General features: G+C 44.0%; 1 protein-coding gene across 4 annotated transcripts in view; it reads left to right on the top strand.

The window, feature by feature from the left end:
- The window catches only part of MPPED2 (metallophosphoesterase domain containing 2), a 164507-nt gene that overhangs the window by 28407 nt on the left and 108521 nt on the right, over positions 1 to 27579 (top strand). For all 4 annotated transcript variants that reach the window (XM_037040430.1, XM_037040432.1, XM_037040431.1 and 1 more), the window contains exon 3: positions 18561 to 18742. In XM_037040430.1, coding sequence (XP_036896325.1) covers positions 18561 to 18742 — 182 coding nt within the window. The remainder of the gene's footprint in view (positions 1 to 18560; positions 18743 to 27579) is intronic.

The following is a 27579-nucleotide window of genomic DNA, read 5'->3' as shown; positions in this document are numbered from 1 at the left end:
TAAAACCACGTGGAACTGAAGTCATGAAGAAGCACGCAGTAAATGCAATCCAGACCCACAAATGCGCCATTGGAAAGGCTGCGTGGCTGGGGCTCTGCAGGGAAGTGTGACCTGGGATGACTTTCTCACTGCAGGATATGGAGGGAGGCTTGCTTGGGAGGCCAGGGCATCCAGGGAGAAAAGTATATTAAATTGAGGGTCAAACAGTGTAGGCCTCAGTTCTGTCATCTGTAAAATGGAACTAATAGCGGCCAGGGCAGATGGTCTCCAAGGATCCTTGCATTTCAAGCATTCTAAGATTTTAGGCCAAAGTTACTCAGAATGTCCTGTATTAGGTCCTGGCCTTTCCTCTGCAAGGTCACTAGGATTGGTGCACAGACAGGACAGCTACACCTGGAAACCTCACGCTCACAGGCCACGGAAGTCTGGAGGGGACAACTCAAGGCCCTTAACCCATTCAGCTCAACACCCATAACGGAGTGTCAAAATTTAAGGAAGACAAGATTTTCTTTACCTTGAGGTACATTTGGAGGCCTGTGGAATAAAGATTTCCTCGAAGAACACAATATAAAAGTGTGATTTCAAGTTACGGAGACTGGAATGAAGAAACTGAGATTCCAGAGCAGTGGGGAAGGATTTCTCTCTTTGCCTAGCTCTTAGACATGTTCATACTAGAGGCTGGAAGTGGTCTGTGACACTGGTGTCCGGGAACCTTCAGTTTCAGAATTGCCACTGACCCACACTGTGATATTGAATGAGTCTCTCAATATTCTGAGTCTCGTTTTCTTACCTGAAGGTGGTAAAGGAGGCCCCCAAAACTGCTTTCTGATGCTAAACATCTGTGAATCAGTGTATCTGTTTATGTCATTAAGGCAAGCGAGTGACAACAATGAGGTGATGTTTGGAGTGACAGGGCTCCCAGGTCATGGATGAATGAGCAATTCAGAGGGCCTGAACTGAGGTGGCTCCGCTGGGGAGGAAGGAGGAGGGTCAAATCTTTAAAATAAAATAATGTGCAAGTGAGGGAAACTGCTTTGGCGTCTAGGCTGAGTTAAGTAGGTGACGATAATTCTGCTGTCCCGCACGAAGGAGCTAATGGAGGAGACCAGTCCTCTAGTCCATCTTCTCTGTGGAGTCCAGGAGACTGTCTGCATTTGGCGTTGATGGGAGCTGCGGGTCTTACAAGGACCTTGAGAGAGCCCATGGCATGGTGGAGCCCTGCATCATTGAACCCATGTCAGGGAGGCCCACATGTGGTGTCCGGCAAATGTGGGGGCTCTTCTAACCCAAAGAAGGCGTGGCAACAGGTGGCATACCTCTGGTGGGTATTCTTGAGTTTGGGAGAAGAAATTTAAAATTCGGAGCCTAGCTTTCAAGGAACAGGACAGAAGCCAATTTGTTGATCGTGGTACTTGGAACTGTGTAGTGGGTTATAAAGGCTTAGAACAGGAAGTGGGCGGGATCCCATTGGCTGGAACTGATGTGAAAAGGCAAAGAAAGGCAAAGGCAGAGGGAGATGTTGAATGCTATGGTCAGAGGATGGTCGGTTCAGAAGCCTGACCTGAGACTGGGCTGAGTGGTGGGCATGAAGCTCCTGGGGCTCCGAGTTGGGGATTGACATGGGTACCCGAAACCCTGTTCTGCAGCTGTTGGGAAATTCATAAAGTGCCTAGGGAACCCACTGTTGGGCAGATAGCCCCCAAACAAGCCAAGAAGACTAGGAAGGGTGTATTTTGCCTCCATAGTTCTTAATTTATTTTATACAGTTAAAAAAAGGGATGGGGGAGAAACAGTCCTTGTTTTCTTAATCTTGAGGTCCTTGACTTTGTGATTATGTGCATTCATGAATCATCCGTGCAGTCTGACGACTGACAGCTTCTTTCTTGTGATGGAGACTTTTCTTATTAATATTACTGAAATCTTTACAATGTAAGACATACCTGCTCTGTGCCTGAGATGGTGCTTGGAGTTATAGATGTCATATTTAATACTCAGAGAAACCTCTGATTCTGCTATTTATCCCTCCTTACTGAGGCTTGAATTAGAATTCAAGCCCAGCTTTTCTTGCAGCAAGACTCATCTTTCCCACTAGGCCATCCTGACTTTGAACTTGAAGTAGTCATCCCTTTCCTGTTTCTCAGGCTTGTTTTTTTAACAGGAGCAATGAGGGTGTTTAAAATTCCAGCTACTGTGCCTAGAATTTCACAGATGTTGCCTTCTCTGTGGAAGCCTTCACGGTTTGAAACAAAAATTCATGTTTGTTTCTTCTAACTGTGGGAAATGCAAATGTAATTCGCAAGTTGTTTCTTGAGATCACACTGCTGTTCCTAATTGAAAGGCCCCGCCCTGAATTTTGGATCTTGAGAGGATGGCCATGCACAAGTGTGCGGTGAGCATTGGGAATCTTGTTTCCTGACTTTGGTTGCAGTCTGTGACCATGAGCCAGACCCACATTGATTTTTCCCTACACAGCCCTGGCCTTCTGCCTCCCCCTGCTTTTTTCTCCTCTTTGGAAATATTTTATTCATTTTTATACTTATTAAATGGAGACATAAGTGGCATTTAATATTGTATTCCTTTTGGGTGTATAACCTAATGATTCGATATATGTATATATCGTAGAATGGTTACCACAGTAAGTTTAGTTAACATCCGTCACCACATAGTTCCACATTTTTTTTCTTGTGATGAGAACTTTAAAGATTTTTTTTTTAATCTGAAAGAAAACTTAACCAACATGATACATGGTTTTTGAAAGTAGGTTTTATGGTGCAGTCAGTGGCAACTGGTGTAGGGGGTGATGGAATAACGATCTGGGGAAATATACCGCGGAGCTGGAGAGGAGAGCAGCCCCATGTTTGCCCTGCTGGAGCACAGGCTGCGGGGGGCGGGGGGGGGGGCGGGGGGATATTTGTGCTCTTCCCTGCTCACTGTGGGTGGCCGGGATGGTGGAGCACATTCTTTTATTTATCTTAGAGGAGTCGCTGCAGTTGTGCCCAGGACTGCTGGCATTTGGGGTTCACACATCGCTGAACTCCCAGTCTGTTGGCATTTGGAGAGGAGGACCCACGAAGTTTCTCACTTAATGGTGAGAAGTGATGTCGCTAGTTCCCAGAGTGGTCCAGTGCCTGACCACAGGCAGGCCCCGTTGTTAAGGCTGTGTGTCTGGAAATCTTGTCTGGGCTTGACAGCTTAAAAGCCCTTTGGGGGAGTTCAGCAAAAGGAAACGGTTAAGAAAATTATGACAACACTCACCCGTGAAATACCCTGCACCCCGTGAAAACGTTTATAAAGAGTCTGCAGTAATGTTGAAAATGCTGACGTTATAATGGTTTAAGTGGAGGGGAAAAAAAATCCAAGAATGTAACATTTTGAGAGTAGAATGAGCCCAATTATGTGTTAAAAATGCATAGTGAAAACACAAAATGGAAAAATACCAAAATGTTACTAGTATCTATTTCTAGGGTTCATCTTGGTTTCTTATTCACATGTTCTTAATTTTGCTAACTTTAGTAAGCATATTTTATAATTAGGAGGGAAGAAAACTTTTTTTCACAGTAAAATAATAATTCCTCATATTTTGGGCAAACACCTTCGTGGATCAGGGAAATTGGCGCGTCCTTTGTGATTCTGGTTTCTCGGGTGACTCTTATTTGACTGAATTAACACCTTACTTTGTGTAAAATAACACCTATTTAACACGAGTGCTTAGGTGACCTAGAAGACTTGACAGTTTTACTAGTACCCGGTGAATAATAATTTTGAGAGATGGAGCTGAATTATAAATTGCCAAATGGTATGTTCTCTCTCAGCTAGGGTGCAGGGCGCTTTATTATCAGTACGTAAGAGAGGGTTGGGACACTTCATTAAGGAGAGTAGCCGGGTTTTGTCAGCCTAGTGAAAGTACAGCAATATTGAGAAATTTTGCAGAAACAGAAATAATAATTGTAGAGACAAAACAATAATAATTATGACAATGGTTGTCCTTTATATTGTGCCTGGTCCTTCTCATTGCTTCCCCACGACCTCTCCAGGACGTAGGTGTCTTTATCTCTAATGTACCCACGAGAAAACTGAAGCCCAAGGTTCGGTAACTTGCTCACACTCCAGAGGTTGTCAGCTTGTAGTATTCAGGATTTGAATCCATGCTTTTCGTCTTGAGAACTTACTATGTTCATAAAGTTTTCTGAGGATGCTAATAATTTTCAGGCAAGAATTTATATCAAACATCTGTTTTTCTTTGAAGTGAACTGAGAGAGGGAAGCAAATATTTGGAGCAGTAAGAACACCTGTCAAAAATAGCACTGTAGTTTTTCAAGAGTTTTTCTGTGGGACAGTATCCAAGTGGGCAAAGCTAGAATTTCAAAAGTTTATTGGGTATTTATTTATTTATTTATTTATTTTTATTTAATTCTTATTCAAGTACAGTTTTCTGTCTTATATTCCCTGCCCTGCCCCACTCAGTGCTCCCCACTTCCCTCCCATTTCTGCCCCCACCTTAATTATTGTCCATGTGTTCTTTATACTTATTCGTGTGAGTCCCGTTTATTAGGTATTTAAAAGTCATACCTAATATTTGAAATCTTCAGATCTGGAGAAAATGTACATTTCTACAATTTGACTTTGGACTGGTGTAGAAAAAGGTATTGGACTTAGGGTCATTGTAACAGCGACTAAGCCGGGCCTCAGACAGACCCCCTTCATAAAGGGGGCTTCATCATGAATGGCATCGCTGGCCTTGGGGAAGTGATTTAACCTTGTAAACTTGGTGTGTCTCATCTGTGAAATGGGATTAATAACACCACCTTACAGGGTTCGTGCGAGGAATAGATGAGGTAATGTTCAAAACGTGCTTGGCGCGGTGCCTGGGACACAGTAAATAGCATCCATTGATGGAAGCCATTATTTTTATTACTGGGGGTTGGGAGGCATAGAGCCTGGATCCAGCTCGGTTGCTAACATTGGCCATGAGCAAGTCACTCAACCATCTGGATCTGAGATTCCAGTGGGAGTAATAACGCTGTCCTTTTTACAGAGAGGCGAGAATGGAATCCGATTATTTATGAAGCAGATTTTTGGAAAAGCATGAAGGGTTGTACCCGTGTACAAGTTAAAGAGGGAGAGAACAGTAGGCAGGTCAGAAAAAGCAAAGTAGTTGGCTTGAGTTTAAGTTGTAACTGGAACTTTCCCACAGGAATCCAGTTTGTGGAGAACAAGATGAGTGAGTTGTACTCAGACTCCTGTGAAGAGAAGCTTTAACCCAGAAACCCAGCAGCAGTATGTACAGATTCACCCGATTTGTGCCTTCTCATCAGGAAAGGGCCACCCCAGAAATGAACCCCGCGGGAGGTTTTAGTGCGTCTTTTCCCAGGCGGGGCTGTGCCTTTGGTTGTTAGGGAACTCCTGGCCTGGCTGAGGTTTCCCCTTTCTCAGAGGAGTAAGAAGAGGAACAAAAGAGTCCATTACTTCAGCCCTGCAAGCTGTGGAAGCTTCAAGTGCAGATCTGTGTGAGCTTGTCCGTTCCTTCTTAGGCCAAGTGCTTAGAAAAACTATCTATATGTTAAATTGCCATAAGCTCTCAGCAAAGTTTTGCTTTGGCAAACTCATGTCAAAATTCCTGGCTACTCTCATGTCTCCTCTGCCGGGCGGTAATGGGAATACTGCCCTGCCGTGAGTCCTGTAGCAAACACTTAAGAGTCAGGACAAAGAAGCAGACATTGTATTTCAGTTCCATTGCACTTACTGAAATGGGTTCATGATTCTCACCGATTTTTTCTAGTGCTGTGCATGTTACAACCTGGGTGGGAAAGACAGTAAGTTCTTTGGAATCAGAAACTGACTTGTAGTTGGAGGGTATCAGTCTTTTCCGTGGCTTTCTTAAGCCACCAGTCACCCTACATTCCAAGGGAATCATGTTGTCTGTACAGAACAGGGCTGGTCCCTGATGTAATCAAGTTTAATCTGTCAGCGAGGACTGCTTTCCTGCGATGGGCATTTGCAGACGTCGCCTGTTAAAATACCCGGTCTTCAGCACTACCTTGAAAGCAAACCTGAAGTTGGGATGGGGGCTACCGTCATTTTATTATCATTATTGTTATTATGTTGTTGTTTAAAAACCAATTAATACGGGAATGAGAGGGTGTGGTTGGTTCCAACTTAATATGCCCCATTGGCCCACTCCTCCCTGAAAGAAGATTTAAAAACAGGCAGGGAGCCAGAGAATTTCGAAGGCTAACTTTCTCACGTGCAAGGGAGAAATTATTGCAGTGCCCTTTAGCTAAGTACACTCACTTCAGCCTTTATGGATGGCGGTGGTCACGTGTGCCCCTCTTCGGAGGAAGAGAGCTTGAAACAATCACACAGCAGAACCTCCTGAGACTGAGGGTGGGTTGGTCACTGGTAGTAGGGTACAGGGAGCACCTGTAAGGCTTTGTTTTCCTTTTTATTTTTGTAAAGGAGAAGGCTTTTTGAGGAAGTTATCTTCCTGCCAGAAAACTAAAGTAGTCTAACCCCCCTTTCATCTTACCCATCATGGCTGTAGCAGAAAGAGATAACTAATGGGCCTGAGTCTTTGCAGACCTGTAGGGCGCTACAGTAGGCAGTTTTGCAGAAGGCGTCCTCCAGATAACGGGCCTCTGCAGTTTAGCATTCGAATTGGGTGGACGCCGGGGTAAAAAGTGCAGGCAGAATTATGCAGACATGGTGCTTTCTAGTAAATGTTTAGCAAATGTTGACACAGAACTGAGAATTACCTGAAGTTTATTCCCCTTATCCAGAGTATCCAGGGAAGTCACTGATTTGAAATAGAGCAGGGTAATTTTATATGTGAGCTATCATGAGACCAATAAAAGAATGTAGAAATGACATATAACCAGGCACTGAAAGAAATTGGATCTGGCCAGGATAAGAACTAGGGTATAATTGGATTTGTGTGTTATTTTCTTGGTTGTATGAGAGTGGGGGTGGGGGTGGGGGAGAGACATTATGTAAGCTGTTAAAGTGCATTGAATAAAGTTTGGCCTCTATAAAACATGGTCTGTGCCTTGGGCTCAGGCATTCTAGGCTAATATTTTTATTGTTTTTTATAAAGTTAGGATTGAAGAACCACTTGTTCCAAATGGCTACCCAAACTGGATGAGGAGTCATAACTATAGTCATGATGATTTGGTGTTCAGATTTTAGGAAAATTGGTACCTGGGTGATGCATTCCTACCTGGGTTTATCAGTCCTTATACAACAGTGAACTAATGAGGTACAAGCTTCAACGACTTTAGGAAAATCCAGATCACCTTATAAATGCAATGTCCACCAGGGAATTACCTTCTTTTTCATTTGGCATTCTAACTCATCTTCCTCACCTTCATATCCCTCTTTATTTTAAAAAAAAGGGAAAGAAGCTTCTCTTGCCCTCACTGGCATGGCTCAGTGGGTTGGGCATCGTTCCTTAAAGTGAAAGACCACTGGTTCAATTCCTGGTCAGGGCACATGCCTGGCTTGCGGGCCGGGTCCTGAGTTAGGGGTGTGCAAGTGTATCTCTCACACAGGATATTTTTCTGCATCTCTTCCTCATTTCTCCTTTCTCTCCATAAATAAATAAATAAACAAACAAACAAATAAGTAAGAATAATTTTTAAAAACCCAACTCTCACACCCATATAAAGTGTACACTTTTCAAAGATTTTATTTAACTCAATAAATGAGGGAACCAAGACATCTGTTATAACAGGTTTGTAGGAAAACCTTTATGTGGAAAGAAAGAATGTTGAAATGGATTTATAAATGGATGCAAGACTTGGGGGGGGGTCAGTTGAGCCCCCACTGGATGGAATTCATTTGCAGGCATAGATAAGAATTATTTCCATTGCTTCACTTATCTAAGTTGCAAAGTTGTGAACTGGTTCAAAGGATAAGGTCTGTGTCCCTTTGGGACCAGATGACACCCGAGGTTTCAGCCGTCCATTAAAAGAATGCTCACCCCACAATCTTAAAATGCTCCCCAAATAGCTGAGAAATCCTGTTGCATAGTAAAAGGCAGGGAATTATGGTTCAGACAGGCTCCAAATCCACAGTCCTAAGCTTAGTAGGTAACGGGAAGCAAAATTTGGAGAACAGAAAATAAAGCAGACACACACACACACACACCATAGAGAGATCTTGAGAGGATTAAATGTGATAATTCAGGAAAAGCTCCTGGCACGTGGTAGCTGCAGCTACTTAGGTATGATTATTAGTAGTAAAGTGTGTAGCCTACATCGTTGCTTAATACATTTCGAGTGACAAAATCGGGAGCAGACACACTTTTTCCTATAACGGTCCGGATAGTAAATACTTTGGGCTTTGCAGGCTCTGTGATGGAGCCTGTTACAACTCAAACTCTGCCCCTGTCACTCAAAAGCAGCCGTGGACAATATTCAAACACATGGGGTTGTGCTTTCTTCCTAAAAACATGCATTGGGCCCATTTTGCCTATGGGTTAGTTTGCTGGCCCCTGGGCTCAGTGACTAAGACAAGATGGCTAATTCAAAAACCTGAGGTAGAGAATTAATTTCTAGTCATACCTACTGAGCTTTTTGGTGTCACTCAACAGGGACACCTGGGCAGAGTTTGGCCACTGCTGCTCAGACGCTGTAGCTCAGTACAGGGTATTTCCCCTCCTCATTGTTCAAAGTCAGTCGGCCACGGGAACTGCAGCCAGACTTGGATGTGATGCTCTTTTCAGCCACATGCTAGCTAGGGATCACGGGTCACCCGCCAAGTTTGTACCTTGGATACACCAAAACTGCAGTAACTGTGGGTGAGTGTAAACCATGAAGTACTCAACCAAGGTGGGTGAGTGTTCATTCCCAGAGCGGGGAGAGAGTAGTTCTACATGGGTTCTTCTATTGTGCGGGCACCATGTACTTTTTATGGTTGAATAGAGTGGGTGAGCTATTTCAGCAAGGGATAAAGATGTAGGGTAAAATGGTTCTCTTTATTGTCACGGAACCGTCTCCAGAGTAGCATACATTGAGTCTGAAAAGTATTGTACTGGGTTAATTCTGCAAGGCCATTTGATGTTGGCAGCATGTTAAGTGGCCTTACAAGTAAGCATTTGTCTTGACATGTACTTCCATGATGTCCCGTCGGTAGCTAAAAGTGGTCTTTTTGCCTTAGGCATGAGTGATTTTTTGAGAGTAAGTCAATCAACTCCACCCAAAGTTGGGAAAAAGAGTACAGACCATTAAAACCCAACTGAAATGGGCACACGCTTTAAAGAAGCCCCATTAGCCATGCAAATATGAAGTTACCTGCACTTCTGATAAGCACAATTAACTAAACAATGAATGCCATTAACAACTACTTGTGAGGCATTAAGCCTTGGAAAACTTGGCTTTTACAGGTTGGGGAGGTGGAGAAAAACAGTAGAATTCATTCTCCTTTGACGAAGTTTTAACCCAAAGAGATCTCATTTAATCAGACAGAACATCATCTCATGAATGCCCCCTCCCCCAAACACTGGAAATACTAAATGCTTGCGTTTTTGATGTCCTTAAGGTTCTTTGGACTGAACTGAGCCAGATGAAGACATATTTTCATGTGAACAGTGTTTAAAACCCCCACATTTTGCTACTGAATTTGTCATGGTAATTATCGACTTAAAACCTGTGTGCCTCCTTTTAGGAGAGAACCTGCCCTTACATTTGGGTGTGTTGGGGCTCAGAGGGGCGGTACCACTGGAGGATGGCAGACAGAGCTGCTAGCCTTGCGCTTGTGCCAACGTGCTTGCGCTTTCTGAGTCTCAGTTTCCTTATCTCTAAAATGGGAGAAGGACAGGGCCCATCTGTTGTCAGGTAAATGAAAATAATCCTTATAAAGTTATTACACAGTCCTTTTGAAAATGGTCGCTATTTTCAGGCAGAAAACACTGTGTCATTGTCTGATGTCTTAGTTTGGGCTATTGTAACACATACTGTGTACCCTGGCTGTCTTGAACAACACACATTTAGTTTTCACAGTTCCGGAGGCTGGGAGTTCCGTGATCTGGGTGCCAGGCAGTTTGGTTCGTGGTGGGATCCCCTTCTTGGTTGGTCAGATGGTCACCTTCCTCCCCTGTCCTCATAGGGTTGAGGCAGTGATCCTCTTTCTTGTCTCTCTTATAAGGCCACTGATCCCATGGGTAAGAGCTTCGCCCCCATGGCTGTCTTGCCTCCCAACGGCCCCACCTCCCAAAACTATCACTCGGGGGGGCGTTTGGGCTTCAGCATTTTGTAATTTGGGGGGAAGACACAGACATTCAATTTGTAGCACCAAATGCAGGATAAAGATGGGGATAGGATGGAGCTGTAGGAGACTTAATAGTGTAGAACGCTCATTTTTAACGACTGCCATCCTCGTTTACAGTATGTTCATGGTTTCTGCTGCCTTTCTTTATATCCTCTCCTTTCTGTTTTCATTTTCATTGGGCTTGGCTTTATCATGATATGCCTAGATTTTTGTAGTTAATTTCCAGCCAGCCTCCTTTCCTTTAGTGCCCCCCCCCGCCCCCCACAGCCCCTCCGGCCACCACCCTCACACCCTCCATGGAGCCACAGTGGTTTTCCTGAAAGCTGGCTTTTCTTTGTGGGCCCCCATACCTTTCAGTGGGTGAAGGAGGAGGCCGTTGTTTTTCACGGCCTCCCGGGCTAGTTCAGGCCGCACAATGTGGCTTTCTGTGGTCTGGCCCCCATCCCACCAGCTTTTCAAACCTTCCACTGCTCACTGTCACAGGACTCTGCTCCCGCTACGCCTCTTCACTCACAAGTCCCTAAATGTGCTGAGTGCGTCCATACCCCCCTGCAGTTCGTCGCCTAAACAGCTCTTCCTTTGGTGCCTGCCTTTCCAAGCCCAGTGCTTGTTTAAATCCCAGTTCAAGTTCCAGCTTCGGGCTGCTCTCATGCCTCCGCTTTCTGAGCCTGAGACCCTTTGTCTCCGGCATTTGAAATTGACCCACTACCTTGGGTTCTGCGCCCACTGTAATGTCCCCGTTCTTCCCAGCCCTCAAAGCAATGCCAGGCGTGTTCTCCTTTACCCCACCCCACCTCACACATCCTTTCTTGTGACACTTAGCACGTTGTTTCCTAAGGCATTGGGAACTGACAAATGAACTGCAGGATCCTTGAAGGAACCACCCTTGTTGCTTCTTTGTCCTCCCAGAACCTACCGTGGTCTGGGCACCCGGCACCCAGATAGGGGCTTAAAAAACGGCTGTTGACTTGACTGACCGTGTGAAGCCACACATGCAGTACAGTGTCACGTGGCTTCCTTTCTCACCTGCAAGGCTAGTTTCCAGCTCTGCCAGCCGACTAACTCGGTTGCCAGGTGAAAAGACTGGGAAACACTGAAGCCTGGACAGTCCCTCTCCAGTGGGATGTGTATGACCCAAAAATATGCCATCTGAGAGGCCTGCTGGCTCACACAAGAGCTAGCTTGACGGACAGGAAACCACCACAAATGGAAGGAGTACAAGGACCACGAATTCATATCGTGTGCAGTGCTCTAAGAATTAAATTGTTACCACTTAATATTCATCGAATGTCAGCACTGTACTTTTGTACTAGGAAAAAATAGACGAGACGCACCCTGTGCAGAGGGTTTTGTTAGCTGTAATTAGTGGCAGAACAGTGTTGATACAGCAGTTCAGTGGTTGAAGGAAAGCAGTGCCCTTGGTATAAATGTGAATGTGTTTCTACACCTGGTTCTGCTAGGCTTACTGACTGGGGTTCAGCACTGTGTTCTCTCTGGGCCGAGGGCTAAGCTGGAGGAATTTCACCAGCTCTTACTTAGTTTTAGGAGAAAAAGAGGACAGTACCATTTCTGAAACAACTAGTTATATCAAGTATTTTTAAATTTTTGTTTTATTGTGGTAACTGCAACTTTGGTTTCTTTGTTCTCTTTTGCACTAGACATACCTGAGAGGTCTCTGTGGCCCCATATTGCAGCTCCACACTTTTTTCCACACAGTCTTATAAGGGTACTTGGGTAGAACCAAATTGCATTTATCTTCGCGTCGTCTGGAAAACAGAAAATAAATCTGCAGGAGAAAGACATGTTTTAAGCTACGTAGGAGACTGAATTCTTTCTAAAATCCTTGTAGAAATTCAGTGTCATAGAAACCGCGCAGCCAATCACCTGGGGATTGTTTGGTTCTGCCCCTCTCTGCACACTTGAGGGACAGGCCAGAAGAGGGGAAGTGACTTCCCTGGGGCCACAGAGCGGATCGGTGACCAAGAGTAGCAAGAGTGTAGCAAGAGTGCAGGACGCCCTGTGGGTCGCACAAGCCGGGCTCCTTTTAATGAGGTTTTCCTGTTAACTGGAGTAGTGATGCTCCAAAGACACCTGCCTTAGGAGACACGCAGTCAGTCTGCTCAGGTGCCTGGATGTCCTCGAGAATGAGGAATGCGTTTGGCCTTTACCAGTATTCTAAAAATCAAATTTTATGTTGCTCACTCCCTCGGCGAACTGTAATGTGCAGTTTTTTTGAAGTTTTAAGAGACTCTGTTCAACTTTAAGGGCTGCATTTATGGGTAAAATGCAGATTTTTTGACAATGAATTCCACTCATTTTGAGCATCCCTCCAGATATTAATGGCGACAGGAGTTTAGGTGATTGATTTGCTGGCATTTTATAACTTTTCTCATTTTATGTCTCCAAGTGCTCACATATTTTTAGCTTCCAAAGTCCAGTGGGTGGGAAGGCAAGCGGGAGTAAGAAAACCCAAGTGCTAGTTCTTCACAGTGGACAGACCTTAAACAGAGTTTTAATAGTTGTGTATTTATTTTAATGTGTAGTGGAAAAGTGCAGCCAGCATCTATCTAATTCATGACTTTGTGATGCTGTTATTTAGGACAAAACTGAAAAAAACGAACACACTGTAAGACACAACAAAAATTAAGTAATCGTACACATGAGTGAGACAGAAACCATGACGAGGATTCCCAAAGACGTGAAAATAGGCTTAGATAATCTCTAAGGTCCCTTCTGGTCTAAAAATTCTGTGATTCAATTACTGATTTAAGCCTGGTGTTTGTGTATTCATGGTTTTGCTTGCGGGTTTTACGCATCTTTGTCAAACAGTGTGTCTGGAGTGGACGATGTAGCATTACCAACGACATTAGCTTTCATGCCATCTAAATTTTGGGGGGGGTAAAAATGAAAGCTTCAGTGTCACATGGAAAACTTTTTAGAGATGAAGTCAGTGAAATGCATAAGCACAGCATGATTTTCAGGTGAGAGGGGGGTGGTGAATACATTCAGATCCCTTTAAAATGCTCCGTAAGGGTTATAGTCTGTCCGGACACTGAATTATTAGACTAATTGTGTACACAAAGCTTTTGCAGTACACACGGCCTAAAAAAAGAAACCTGTGTCATAGTAAACCACGTGATAGCAGCTTTTCTGAAGATCACGGCAGGGGAACTTGCAATGCTGTGGGAATTTGTTACTGGGGGAAAAAATAACACATGTGGCCAGGAGAGGATTCCATAGTGTACGCAGTAATATTGCCATATTATTTTTTATGGATTAAAACCCTCTGGTGTGCCAAGACTGAATAAACAAGAATGGTTTATTTGTTTAACTTTTCAGTGACACATGTGAACATTTGACCATCATGTTTCAAGAGCAAGATTTGGGGCCTGGCCCAAAACCTGGAGACTTAATTAGAACACGGGTTAAGACGACAGCTCAGGCCTCTAGGAAAGTCCACCCATGTGTCCAGTGCTGTGCACTGTTCATCAAAGACAAAGCATTTGTCTTTGATGAACAGTGCACTGATCCACGAGTTCACATGGCCCGCGATTTCTGATGCTACAGACCGAGGGGTCCCGACAAATCGGATTGTACCTAGGCAGTGATCACTAGGACTCTGAGGGCACGTGAAATCCGGTCACACGAGGAGAAGCTGAAGAAACTGTGGTTCTTCACTTTGAGGACAGAAACTTCCACGGATTGTAATCCTCAAGTATTTAAAGGACTCTTGAATGGAGAAGGGACTGAATTCTCATTCTGTCATTTCAGAGCTAGGGTTAAGAAGGGAGTGGCAGGGAAGAAATAAATGTGTTGATTGAGTGTGGTCGATGCGCCCCGCACGGTGCCAGGCAGTGTGTACGGGAACTTAAATGCTCACAGAGACCCTGTGGGGTAGCTGTTAGGATCTCCTTGTGCAGAAGGAGAGATGGAGCTCGGAGAAACTGAAGGGTGTTACTGATAATAGTAGTAAAAGTACTACCGATGAGTCAAACAAACAAACAAAACCCAATAGCATTTATTGAGTATCTGCTGTGTGTCAGACACATTCTGCATGCTTGGAACACTTTATCCCTTTTCATCCTCACAGTCGTCTTACGAGATGGGTGCTATTTTTATATCCATTTTATTGGTGAGGAAACCAAGGCACAGGAGTCAGGCACCTTGCTTGGTACCACACCACTGGTAAGCGTGGAGTGGGTTTCAGAGCCGGACGGCCTGGCCGTGTGGCTAAACGTGCTTTATCCTCACGTCTTTCTGCATTTCTACTTTTCTGAGCATGTGCTGTGTGCCAGACCCAGTGCTTGGCAGCTTAGATCCTCGGAGCGATTTAGCAGATTAGGCATTATTATTCCCATCCTACAAATGAGGGGAAAAAATGAAGACCAAAAGAATGAAATAACTTGTCCAAAGTGAGTAACTCAGCCAAAATTGTTACTCAGTCTTCAGGCTCCAGGCCAAGTCTCCTTGGACCATGCTCAGCTTTCTCAGAGGTGCAGGCTCTGAGTCCAGAAGTTTCTAGCAAGGAGAGCTATCAAAAATCAGAATGGGCTGCCCCGGGGGAGGGCAGGGGATGCGGGAGCTCCCCTTTTCTGGAAACCTTAGAAAGAAAGTTGTATGTCAGTTAGACAGGGAGGTGGGGAGGGTTCCAGCTTTATACAAAGCATTGAACCCGGTGCCCCCTAAGGTTTTTGTTAGGCTCTGGGATTTTATGATGTCGTGTTTTCTTCTCATCTTCTCATGTCATCTTGTTTCCCCATGGGTGTACTCAGATGTATGTGCAAATCTCATTCTGATATTGGAATCTGGCTCTAGGGGTTAGAGCGCCTTGGTAAGAGACTCACTTGCTAGGATATTTGACATGATGCCTTGGGGGAAATGTTAGGTCATTTGAGAAGTCTGCAGCATAAACAGTAAGCAGTCAAGTTGTTAACTGAGAGGGAAAATGTGGTGTGAGGAGGGTCTATACACAATGTGAATAGGTAGATGTTCCAGCAGCAGTCAGGCTGTCCCTTACCCATGCTTTTACAGTGAAACGATTGTATGTCTTGACTTTTCAAAGTGTTTACCAGATGCCCAGTTTGGAAATAGTGGTTTGCCTAGGGTTGTCTGAACTGTAATTATAGCCACTACAACTTGCCTGCTCTACTAGACATCTTATTTCCAGCTCTGAACGTCTTTGGGTGGACATGTCTTCTCTCGTATGACCCCCAGGTGATATTTGTCATGTTATCCTGCAGCACCGCTCTGACGTGCTGCACTGCCTAGTCTTCTTGTACTTGGTCCTGTGGGCAACAGAGAATGTCAGTGTTTCTGGGTCTGGGGATGTCTAGAAATTCCGTGTTTGCATCCTCATACCTGCCCTTCCCCAGTCCATGGCCTAAATCGGCTCTTCATCTGTCTCTCAAATGTGTACAAAATTGTTCATCTGTGGTGACATCAAGTTAGCGGTGGCAGTGGGTGAGCTTTCTGCCATTATTTTTGGGTGCTTCTGACTCATATTTTGTTTCAGCTCAAAGCTGAGGGAAGACACATTTTCTCCCTATTTTCTGTCTCCTCTTTTTCTATTCCTTGGCCTTTATTTCATATTCATTCTGTTGGGCATTTAAATGTTTCTCTGGATGAGGTGGTAGGGTGGGGAAGGACATTGCAACCATTCAAAAATTGACGTGTTCCAATAGTCTTGGGAAGTTATTGTCCAACATGGAGCTAAGATGGGAAACACATTATGTACCATGTGATTTGCTTCTTTACGTTGAGTAGATTCGTAGAATGGGGCCTGTTCACAGTGAAGGGTTTATTTCTGTGCTGTTTTCTGTTTCATCAATTGAAAGTGATGACCGTGATGTCCCTTTGGTGGATTTGGATGGGGTCATAATATGATCTCACCTTTAACTGGTACATAATCAACAAAAGAAAAAAAGCCAACAAAATATAACCAGAGACATTGAAATTAAGAACAGTCTAACAATAGCCAGAGGGGAGGGGGAGACAATGGGGAGAAGGGTTTTCAGGAACTACTATAAAGGACACATGGACAAAACCAAGGGGGAGGGTGAAAGCAAGGGTGGGAGGTGGGTTTGGGGTGAGAGGGAGTCAGGTGTGGGTTACAATGGGGGAGGGGAATGCAGACAACTATAACTGAACAACAGTAAAATTTTTTAAAAAGTCTGATGCAGTACTTGAGCCTATAGTTTAGCAGAGTTATTGAAATGAAGAAATGGGGATTGTTATTATTAGAATGAAAAATTGAAAATAAAGACATATATAATATTGAATGTATTGATACATCTAAAGTCCAGTGGTTCATTTTTTACATTTTTATTCACACGTGGGTGTATAAAGTATAAATGTGCATAGTCCCATTCTGGTGAGCGTCTTAGCTTTAGGTCTAGGAATTCAATATTCCCTATCACTTTCAGAGGGTGACAGTCCTTTGCAGCAGGGTACAACCGTTCCTTCCCTGAGTAAACTACTTTTAGGAGACAGGAGATGCTGATAAGATTAGAGCCATGGAGACTGATTGTAAAAGCGTTTCAGTAATGGGAAAGAAGATACCAAACTTTTTCATACATTAAAAAAAATTGACAGGGGATATAATCAGGAGGGTTGCCAGGTTACTCATGAGATCTCAGTGGATCAGTCAATTTTCTCTGTGGTAACAGCATTATTAATTTCTACCCTTTACAGGGAAAATACATTCGTTTTTTGCAGAAGGTAAACTTTCTTTTGGGGTTTCCATTTAGATCCATCCCCTGTGTTGACCAGTTCACAGTGCCTCCCTCTCTCCTTCCTCCTTTCTGTCTTTTTCAGGCTCTTTTTGCTTTCTTACTTTCCTTCTCTGTCCAAGATTAAATTAAATTAAATTAAAAAGAGGTTAGCGATGAAAGAAATGCAAGGCCAACCAAGTTGTATAACTGATGTCTTTGTTTTCCTCACTCCAGTTGCAATGTTAAAACCGATTGCTTCTTTTTAAAAAGCGGGAAAAGGAAAGAAAAATTAAACGGAGCCTGCAGAGGCGAGTTGTCTAGGGAATGTTACGCTGAGCTTTCTGTGTGTTTTCTGCTGCGTGCTCACCGTCGAGAGTGGGGCTGCGATATGAAATGTTGTTCCTTATTTAACGTTTCAGACTGTGATCTCTGCCCTGCGTGTTTGCTTCTCTTGTGACCTTTTCTTTACATTTATAACTACTTCTCCTCACCCACACTCCAAAATAAGTGTGCATGCCCACAGAAAAATTAAAGGAAGCTGTCAGTGGAGAGCTAATGCAGTTAAAACATCCTCGGCTCTGCTACCAGCCCCTTAAATAATTAAAACTGTATGCTTGAAGACGCAGATTTGCATTTCTGCACCGCGTTTATTTAGCACACTTTGTTACACTCAATTAAATGAGAATGTTCTGTTTCATTTTCTTTGCTTTGGGTTGATCATTTTGCCTTTTGATTCTTATGCTCTAGTGTAATTTCACAGTGCTTAGGTCTCTAAAACTATACATATATTAATGCATATGTGTGTCTGTAGACACCCATTAACAGGCTCACTGTTTGTACTACAGAGAATCTTTGCCCGAGGCATCTGGGCATTCCGAGTAACCTAAGGTGTAACTGGGATGGCAGCTAATTCATTGTGGTAAAGGTAGAGCTTGACAGACTTTTTTAGCATCCAGTGCTTTTTTTTTAAAGTGCTGTTATTTTAGCATCACCTTCCCTCCCCACAATTTGATTTGAGGATCGCTTAGCAAAAACAAGAAGATGCAGGTGTCGAATGGTTCTGGAAAGGCGACGAAACATTAGTGATGTCTAGTATGTCTCTCCACATCTCAGTTGGCAGGGCATGTGCTCTGCTCTTTGTAGATTAGTTCAGTGCTTGACTTACCCATGTTCAAGAAGGAGTAAATTAGTTATTCCTTTCCTAATGAGTAGTGGGATCAATTGCAGCATGATGAGAGACAAAATAGCATAATTTTGCTTTCCCAGTTGGGGTTCAATATCCCTAAACTTCACCATTAATCACTCTCTCGGTTTCCTGGTTTATTTCTGACTCTGCATGTAAGATATTCCTTGTAATTTGTGTACCAGGTAAGTAAGACTTTTCGAATCTTCCCATTGGGGTTGTAGATGGGTGATGCTGTGTCCTTTGTACCCCAAAGTGTCCCTTGTTACCACGAACGGTCCCTTCTGCCTTTGCATCAGTTTGTCTGGGTGCGTTCACAGATGACGATCAATGTGTATGTGCGATGACAATTACGCGGGTTCTAATATATTTAACTGTTATGGGATCTGTTATGTCTACTTTAGGGTCGACCCCATCCCATATGACACTCCAAAACCAGCGGGCCACACGCGGTTTGTCTGCATCTCAGACACACACTCCAGAACAGATGGTATCCAGATGCCTTATGGGGACATCCTTCTCCACACAGGCGATTTCACCGAGCTGGGACTGCCCTCAGAGGTTAAGAAGTTTAATGACTGGTTAGGTAAGGAATGATTGCGTTCTGGCGCCCCCAATTAACCTTTCCCGTCCGAGTGTCACTCACTGCGTCCTAATTGAATTAGAGCACTTGGAAGCCAGCTCAGCCATTTCTCGTATGATATGCCGCGGTGTCTAGCTTTAATCCAATTCTGTTAATTAAAGATGAATTTTTAGATATTTAATTTTACTGTGCATCCTTTCCGAGCCTGGCCTCGGCGGCTCTGGGGCAGAGGGACGGAAAGCTTTGAAACTGATCTCATCTACTCGTTTGGCTTTAATGAGGGCATTTGTGGGCACACGTGAGACCTAGAATCGTATTTTTAATTCATTGGCTCTGCCGCCTTTCCCAGATATTATAAGCAAAGAGGCACAATTGGCCTACTGGTAAGAGAACATTTCTAAGAAATGAAGGAACGTGTAAAAGTCCTGTGAAGGGAAGGCCCTAGCACTGGGCTGATTGAGAACAGCTTTTCTAAGTGAACCAGAGGGGGTCCTAAAACCCCTGAAAATATAAAATGTCCCACGGTAACACTCCAGAAACTTGGACCATGAAACCCCCTTATATACTGTGAAAAGTGTAACAGCAACTTTGTGGTTATTGTTAGAGACACCCAAAGGTCAGGCTTACGGGAGTGTCTCAGTTCCTGGGTCAGGAATTACCAGACACTAACTAACACTACGAGGCAGTCATTGGCAAATATTAACATTACAAGTTATTCGTAGCTGGATTAGATGGCAGATCTCTTTAAGAATCCTTTTAGGTGAGGAAAAGAAGTGCAAGCATTCTGAGATGTTAGAATCTCTAAAGACACTAAAGAATTATATAGTGGAAAGCAGAAATTACTCTGGAAAAATAATGTCATGAATAATTTGTTGGCCAACAAAAATTATGCAGCAATTTAGGAATAAACTTTAAATCAGGGCTTGAGAAATTTTAAAATAATTGATCAAATGTATATGTGAATGAATAGTAATAGTAACTAAAAACAGTAAAATACTTAAAAGCCAATAGGTGTAGCTAGTAATACACTATAACGTATATTATATTATACTATGCTATAACATATAATGTATTTTGAGATTTCCTGGGATCTTGGACATCAAGCCACATTTTATGTAGTTGACATCAGAGTACATATCTGTTCTTGTACTTTTGGTTATTTTAATTTAATAATATCTGTAAGATTTTAAATGATTTTTGCTTAATTTTCATGTTTATCCCTTTTAATAGCAGCATGGCATGTGTATTGTTCTATGTTTCTATTTAATAAAACATCCCTCTAACAAAAACAATAGCATGTTTTTGTTAAATCATGTAACAGACATTTAAACCAACAGCAGTTTTTCCTCTGCTAGCTAGCACTGAAATGTACATTTTTGTGTGTATATGTCTTTCTGCTTCCATCAACTTATTTCTTAGGGTAACACGGTCTTAGTTAAATTTCTGAGCCAAGGATATGGAACCCTGTCTGGTTCTTGTTGTCTGCCGGCACCTCGCTTTCGGAGGGCTTTGTGGCCATGCACGTCATTAGCAGTGATGAATGCACCAGTTTGACCACGATCTTGGCAGCGTTGGGTATTGGAACTTTGTATTTTGTGCTGGTTTCATAGGTATGCAGTCATCTCATTGAAAACAGCAAGATAGCTCGAACAGCATTCAGCATAATCTTGTTTTTCCAGGTGAGTCAGAGATGCCCAGAAGTTAAGTGACTTTCTCCTTCTCCTAGAGGCAGACGCTGGGTGTGTAATCTGCAGCTTTTCACTTCTCTTTGGCCTCTGCAAAAGTTGCTTTGGAGTTGCTGTTTTCTCTCCATTTTAGCAACTTTTATTTGTGAACTCTATTCATAGGCAAAAACTATGTGGGGTTGAATTTTGACAGTGATAAACTGGTCTCTGACAACTGAATCTCAACACGGAAATGATGTAGCCGCATTGACAATGTCGATTTGTAAAGAAGTAGAACCACCCTGTGCGCAGTGTTCACAAAAATCCAAGACAAGATAGATCTTGGTTATAATCTTGTTTAGCCGCTGACCCTGGGCAACTGAGTTAACCTCTCTTTTCCCCTTGGTTTCCCTGTTCAGAACGAAGGATTAATGCTCCCCGTCCTTCTCTGTGGTTGTGCAGATTAATCAGGAAGTGATTGCTGCTAGTAAGTTTTCCTGGGCCATTAATAACTGAATGGGGAATGTGGTGAGTGAACCGTCTACAGATACTTAGAGGGTAAAAACAAGAAGAGGTCAGGAGGATTATTTAGCAGGTTAGAAGTAAACACTGAGAGGTTTTATAAGGGAAAGTACTTCGTAAGTAGAAATGTGCCGTAACTAAGGAAATGCAATGATAAGGAAATAAAATGCTGAGGTCCAGATGCCTGATCGGTTCTCTCTCTTCCCATTTCTTCTCTCATCTCCGGAAGCAGGAGAAAGAGGGCTCTGCTGGGGCTGCAGAATGTGAGGGCAAAGGAGGGGAGCCCGCTGGGAAGTGGGTGCCAAGGAGTTGGGATCCCATAAGGAAGGCCCAGAATAGTTCAGTTGCCCAGGCAACCTCATGGTGCTCTGAGTTGAGACATGGTGTGCGATTTCACTCCACGTATTGGCTCAATGGGAACCTCTCACCTGAGACACGTACTTGGAGCAACTGCTGCTGAGCGGGCTAGCAGTGTGGAATCAAGGATCAGATCAGTCTAGGGCTTACGTGTAACAGGGCATCCAGCTCTCATCCAGCATGGGTCCTCAGATTTGGCAGGTCCTGAGAGTCCAATGCACCTGTAACATTTCCATCTTTCCACTCGATCTACACTGCCCTGAATATTGGAAACAACCTGACCATCCCCTAAGCTCCATCACTGTCCCAACAGGCTAATAAGCTTTTTCTACTACAGGCCAGGCACTCCTCCACCCCCACACATTCCTCCAAGGCTGCTCGTGCTTTTCCCAGTTTTATAGATGAAGGACCTGAAGGTCAGTTGGGTGCCCTTACCCAAGCTCATTTAGCAGATAGGAAACTCAGAGGGGCTGAGACATCCACCACAGTGCACTTGACTAGTACACCTGGGGTTGTCTTACCCCAAAGCATGAGCCCTTTTCCTTTACCAACCTGTGGTGGGCTTACAGCAGCTAGGAAGCTCATAGATTTTAGGCTTGAACTAAAATGTGGTAGCTTCCACCAGTGTCATATGGCAGTTGAGTAGCTGTTTGACCATGTGCTGGTATTTGAAAGATGCATTCAAGTCCTGTCTGTCTTGAATCTCACCCTCGCCTACCAGCTGCAGGGTAGGTCTCGTGAGCATCCCAACACGAGTTCCCTGTTGGTTCAGAGGGGATGGGTGCTNGTCTTACCCCAAAGCATGAGCCCTTTTCCTTTACCAACCTGTGGTGGGCTTACAGCAGCTAGGAAGCTCATAGATTTTAGGCTTGAACTAAAATGTGGTAACTTCCACCAGTGTCATATGGCAGTTGAGTAGCTGTTTGACCATGTGCTGGTATTTGAAAGATGCATTCAAGTCCTGTCTGTCTTGAATCTCACCCTCGCCTACCAGCTGCAGGGCCTGAGCATCCCAACACGAGTTCCCTGTTGGTTCAGAGGGGATGGTTCAGAGGGGATGGGTGCTGGTTAATGCGGACAGATGTCACCTGGCAGGTGTTGCACATAAAGTTATTAATACAAAGTAATGTATGAGGTAAGTGAGTACAGCAGAGGGCCATAAGAGGATAGAACTCAAAGTAGATGCCGAGAGAGGATAGGAAAGTAGTGTAGCATGTAATGATTAGGAGCAGCTGGGAAGAGCCAGCTCTGAATTCCATACCTTTGACAAATTGCTTACTGTTCTGAGCCCTGATGTCCTCATTTGTAAAATGGGCATAATAGTGATAATAATAACACACTCCACAGGTTGTTGTGAGGATACACTTTGTGATGAAGCTTGTGTCATTCTCAACATAGCCCTTGGCTGGTAGACGACTTGCAACAAACACAGTGGAGGGAGAAAACAGAGCCGGTGTTGTGGAATTTAAAAGGCAGAAACTGGAAGGTTCTGGCACTGTGGATTTAAAGAGAGATTTTAGAGTGTAGGAGGGCACAGGGAAGTATAAGAACAGAGACCGAAAGGAAGTCTCCCTAACAATTACACTAATTGGACAGAATTGTTAGGACAGGAAGAGGCTTGGAGGTCCCACTTCCAAATTCAGTAGGAGAAATTAAGACAGGAGAGATTGAATGAGTTGTCCAGGGACCCTCAGATAATGAATAGACAAGTTGGACTCCAGTCCATCTTGGATGGGGAGGGGCGTTGAACTAACATGTTTTTGCCTGTGGGTGGTAGGGCCTACATACTGCACCCCCGCCCCCCCCTCCCCCGTCAGTGACACGAATCCCTTAATGCAGTCCTCACAATAACTTGTTAAGTAGGTATTAGTGTCTGATTTTTACTTATGAGGACCCTGAGCCTTGGTGAAGTTAACTTACCTCAGGTTATACAACCAGGAGGTGACCTCTGAATTTGAACTTGGGGCCATCAGACTCAACTTCCCAAGTACATTCTCCTATCTCTCTATTCCAGTCTGGGGCCTGGAATCCCAGTGGAAGGGACCATATCGTCGGTAAAAAGGTGGTTCTTTGAATAACTACCTCCTTTAACACATACACTCCCACATAGGTGCACTCAACGTATAAGTGTGTTAATGTCATTCAAGAGCTGTTCTGAGGCACAGGCTCTGTCCAAGAGTTGGCCAATGGGAGCTTGTCGTGAGGTCAACCATTTGGTGTGGACCATTCCAATAGCCGTAAGTTACAACAGAGTAAATCTCCATAAAGAACACTGAAAACAATAGCCAGTCACATTTGCTCCAAGGGATAGTCTAAGTGACATTGTGACATTAGCACATCATGGCACTCAGTTCCCTCCTTGAAATGAAGAGCCCCTGCCAGGAGCCTGAAAATCTTGTCTTCTGTGGGCAGCTCTCTCCCACTGGCAAACCCTCGAGTTGCAAATAACCATCAGAGACTTACAGCTGCTCTTGCCCCAGGGGCAGAGTTCTGGGAAAGAGGCACAGGTAACTCTTTCCCAAAGAAATACTTTGTAAAGTCATGGTTAAACCCTCTCGTCTCATTAATCTGAGCCCAGATACCTTAGAGGTATGTCACGAACAGTCTTTGGTGAGCAGAACCGGGATCCCAGCCACTCAACCATCATAGTATTTTCTGTTTTATCTTGGCAAAAATACATGACAGTTATAGACTGGGCTTAAACATAAGCTTGTCAACTACAGATTATGTACCAGTTAAAATGTGACTATTTTTATTGCTTTTTAGTAAATTCTGAACAGCGGTGCTTTCTAACATCGCTGATATGCCTGAAGGTACAGTTTGTGAGGCCCTGGGCCCTGTGTGGCCTTCCTCCACTTCCTTCCTTCTCTGTGATCTTCCTGAACCTCTCTGATGTTCTTGACTCTTACTCGTCCTCATCCTGCTGCTCCCTCCAGAATGCTTTAGCTGGGCTTCTTCAGTCCTGTTCCTGTGCCCGAGGATGCTACGCAAATGAGGCTTAACAAATGTTGTCATTTGATTGAACGTCCGCTTCCTTATTTTCAGCTTTCATTTGCCCCCCAATTCTTCCCATTCCCCAAATGCACCTGTCCTTCCACACTTGTCCTGTGCAGGCCCCACTACCGGGAACGACCCTCCACCTCCAGGAGAGCTCACTCACCCTTTATGCCTAAAGCTCTTTCACAGCTGGTTGCTTTAACGCATTGGTCCCCCGTGTGTGCAGCCAGCCCTCCACATGGTTGTTGTGGGGATTGTTTTTTCATGTCAGTCTTGCACTAGACAACAGCGTGCGCCTGGTGGGTACTCTCTGCACCCCCAGTTCTGAGTAAAGGGCCTGGAACAGGGTGGTACACATGAATAGTTGTTGAATCTCTGAGTGCATGAGTGAATGAACATATAGGCACAAGAACTTTTTTCTGCCTCCCCTTTGGGCTCCGACATGAAAATTATGCAGGGCCTGCTGTACATAGAATGTCTTATCCTCCTTTCTCTGCTTTCCCCTTCCTCTTCCTTTTCATTTTCTCCTTTAAGTATTTATAACAGCCAGTGGACTACTGTTGGTAATTTTTATATACTGTGCAGGGGTATATAAAAAAGGATTTGTTGTTGTTTTGTTTCCGGTGTTATAATTAGAACGACAGTGTTCTTGGGTGGCCTGTTCTTCCAGCCAAAAATTTATATATAACAGTCTAGTGACCCAGTCAGTCAAAATCCCATCTAACATAGCACCAGTGCCATGAACTTTCAATTATGGGTTTTCTTCGGTCGCGGCTGTCATTTAATAGCTCTGAGCTTCAGTTTCTCCAGGCCTAAAAGGAAGAAAGAAAATGCTTCCAAGGAGCCTCTCAAGAAAGGGACTATTTATATTTGCAGGAGCATTGTACGAAGCACGGCTGTGATGGAGTGTGACTATGGCCAAGGTCCCAGATCCTAGACATACAAGTCGGTCCTGCCCCTTCCCACAGTGACACCGGGAGGCTGTGTCCCCTGCCCGTGGTGGTGCTCTTGGCCCACAGTTTTGGAGCTGGCCCCTTTGGGAAAGGCTTTCACAGCGAGAGATACTTCTTTTTGTCTTATAAAACCTCTAATACATGTTCATTCGTGATAACTTAGCGAGTAGAGATAAGTGAAGGGAGAAAACAGAATTGCCCTTGGCCAGAGATACCCACTGTTAACATTTAGCGTGGCGCTGTAGAATGTTTTCTATCAATGAGCATGGGTATGCATGCCACACAGGTTACCCGGCAGAGACCTCACAGGGATACCATTTTATAGTCTCTTGTTCCTCTTAACAGTGTATCACAAACAACTTTCTGAATCAGTAAATACGGCTAAAAGACTTCTCCCCCCAAAGACTATTTTCAATATAAAAAATAAGTATATGTCATAAAAATTACATTATTTGACATGTGCAAAGTAGAAATTGTACAATCATCTAAAATCCTTTTCAGAGCCATCGCTATGTGGTTTATAGCATTTGAGGATTTTTTCTGTTTTCTCTTGCTGTTTTGAATATCCTTAATAGCAGCAGTCTTTACCCTTTCAGGGGTTTTTGATGAAAAGAGTGACTATTCTTTAATTTTTTTTTTATTTTAAAAAACTGTTACTATGTTTTCCCAAACAACTGTCTTTTTTCCAAAACTTGAAATTTTATGTTTCAGTTACAGTTCAGATTCAATATTATTTTGTGTTAGTTTCAGGTGTACAGCATCGTGGTCAGACATTCATGTGCTTTAGGAAGAATTCCCTTCAGTGTTTCCAGCACCCGCCCAGCCTCGTCCATAGTTATAACATGTTGCAGTACAGGGGCTGTATTCCCTGGGCTGTACTCACAACCCTGTGACTATTTTGTAACTGCCAGTTTCCGTTTTTAATCCCTTCACCTCTTTCACTCAGTCTCTTATACACTCTCCCCTCCTCTATCAATACTATTTTTTTAAAAGATTTTATTTATTTCTTTTTAGACAGAGAAGAAAGGAGGGAGAAAGAGAGAGAGAGAGAAATATTCATGTGTGGTGGCCTGTCGTGTCCCCAGATGAGGACCTGGCCCACCACCCAGGCGTGTGCCCTGACGAGGACGTGAACCAGCGACCCTTTGGTTCACAGGCTGGCACTCCGTCAACTGAGCCACACCCACCAAGGTTCAGCTACTGTTTTTTTAAATTAATAGAACTACGCATATGATCCTGTAACTTAAAATTTTAACACATCATACTTTGTGTCAGTGTAGCAGTCTTTATATGGGTGCGCTCTCATCTCTTTATCCGCCCATGTTACTGGAGGAGACCTAAGATGCTTTCCTTCTTTTATGATTGTCTGCGCCGGTGTGATGAGCATCCTTCTTGTTCTCTCTTTGCAAACACTAATCACCGTTGTAGGGCGTCTTCCTAGAATTATAACCATTGCACCAAATGATACATGCTTCCTTAAAAATCCTTTTATTATGTAACGTCAAAATCTCCCCTGTGAAGGGTCTCTGTAAGCATCTCAGCAGCATTTAAGAGTTTGTTCCATGTAGTTTTGAATGTTCTCAGTGGCAGAAAATCTTCACAATGGAAGGACTTTTAAAAAATGACTGCAAACTCTTTTTCTAGTTGTGAAAGATTACATCCTTGGTGAAAAATGTAGATAGCTGTATGGAAAAGAATTGAAGATCGCCGTATGTCCCACACATAACTGCTAACTGTTGACAAGTAGTGTGTTCCTTCTTGTGTGAGGTGTGAGTGCACATGCATCCAGTGTGTACAGGCGGTGAATGGCCAGTAAATTCTACCTGCTGCTAAGTCCAGACATGCCAGTGCAGTGATTCCTCCTTCCTGCCCTGTCGGTGAGTTTCTCTAACTCCCTGGGAGGGCAAAACCTCAGGGGAAAGTGGCCTTGCAGTCCTTTGCGCTCCAGTGACCCGATGGCCTGTGGCCCAGTCGGCCTGTGGAGCAGAGAAAAAGTGAGCCGCGTGGCCCTGCCTGACTACCAGGAACCTGGCGCCACCTCCTTTCCAGGCTTCCCAGATCTGACGCACGGAGACGTGCTTTTAGATTCTAATGAACTTCTGGACCACACCTGCGGGCCCAGGCCTCCGTGTTCCCTGCCCGGTTCAGCCTCCTGTTCTCTTCCTTCTGCCCCAGTCTTTAACCTGACTCTCCCCCTCTCCCTTCATCCCTCCTCTGGAAATCGTCTCTGCACACCAGCTCCTGTCTTACAGACTCGAGTATGCCCGGCTTCAGTCAGATGGCAGCTTATTTTTTAGACTCTGATATGTGATGCTTCCCAGGCATGGTTTGCCCATTTAAGGCTACT

The sequence above is a fragment of the Sturnira hondurensis genome, unplaced genomic scaffold (assembly GCF_014824575.4).
Source record: "Sturnira hondurensis isolate 20B ecotype Veracruz unplaced genomic scaffold, ASM1482457v3 Scaffold0002638, whole genome shotgun sequence".
Classification (NCBI taxonomy): Eukaryota; Metazoa; Chordata; class Mammalia; order Chiroptera; family Phyllostomidae; genus Sturnira; species Sturnira hondurensis.
Note: the sequence above shows the minus strand (reverse complement) of the source record. Positions and strands in the feature narration are given on the sequence as shown.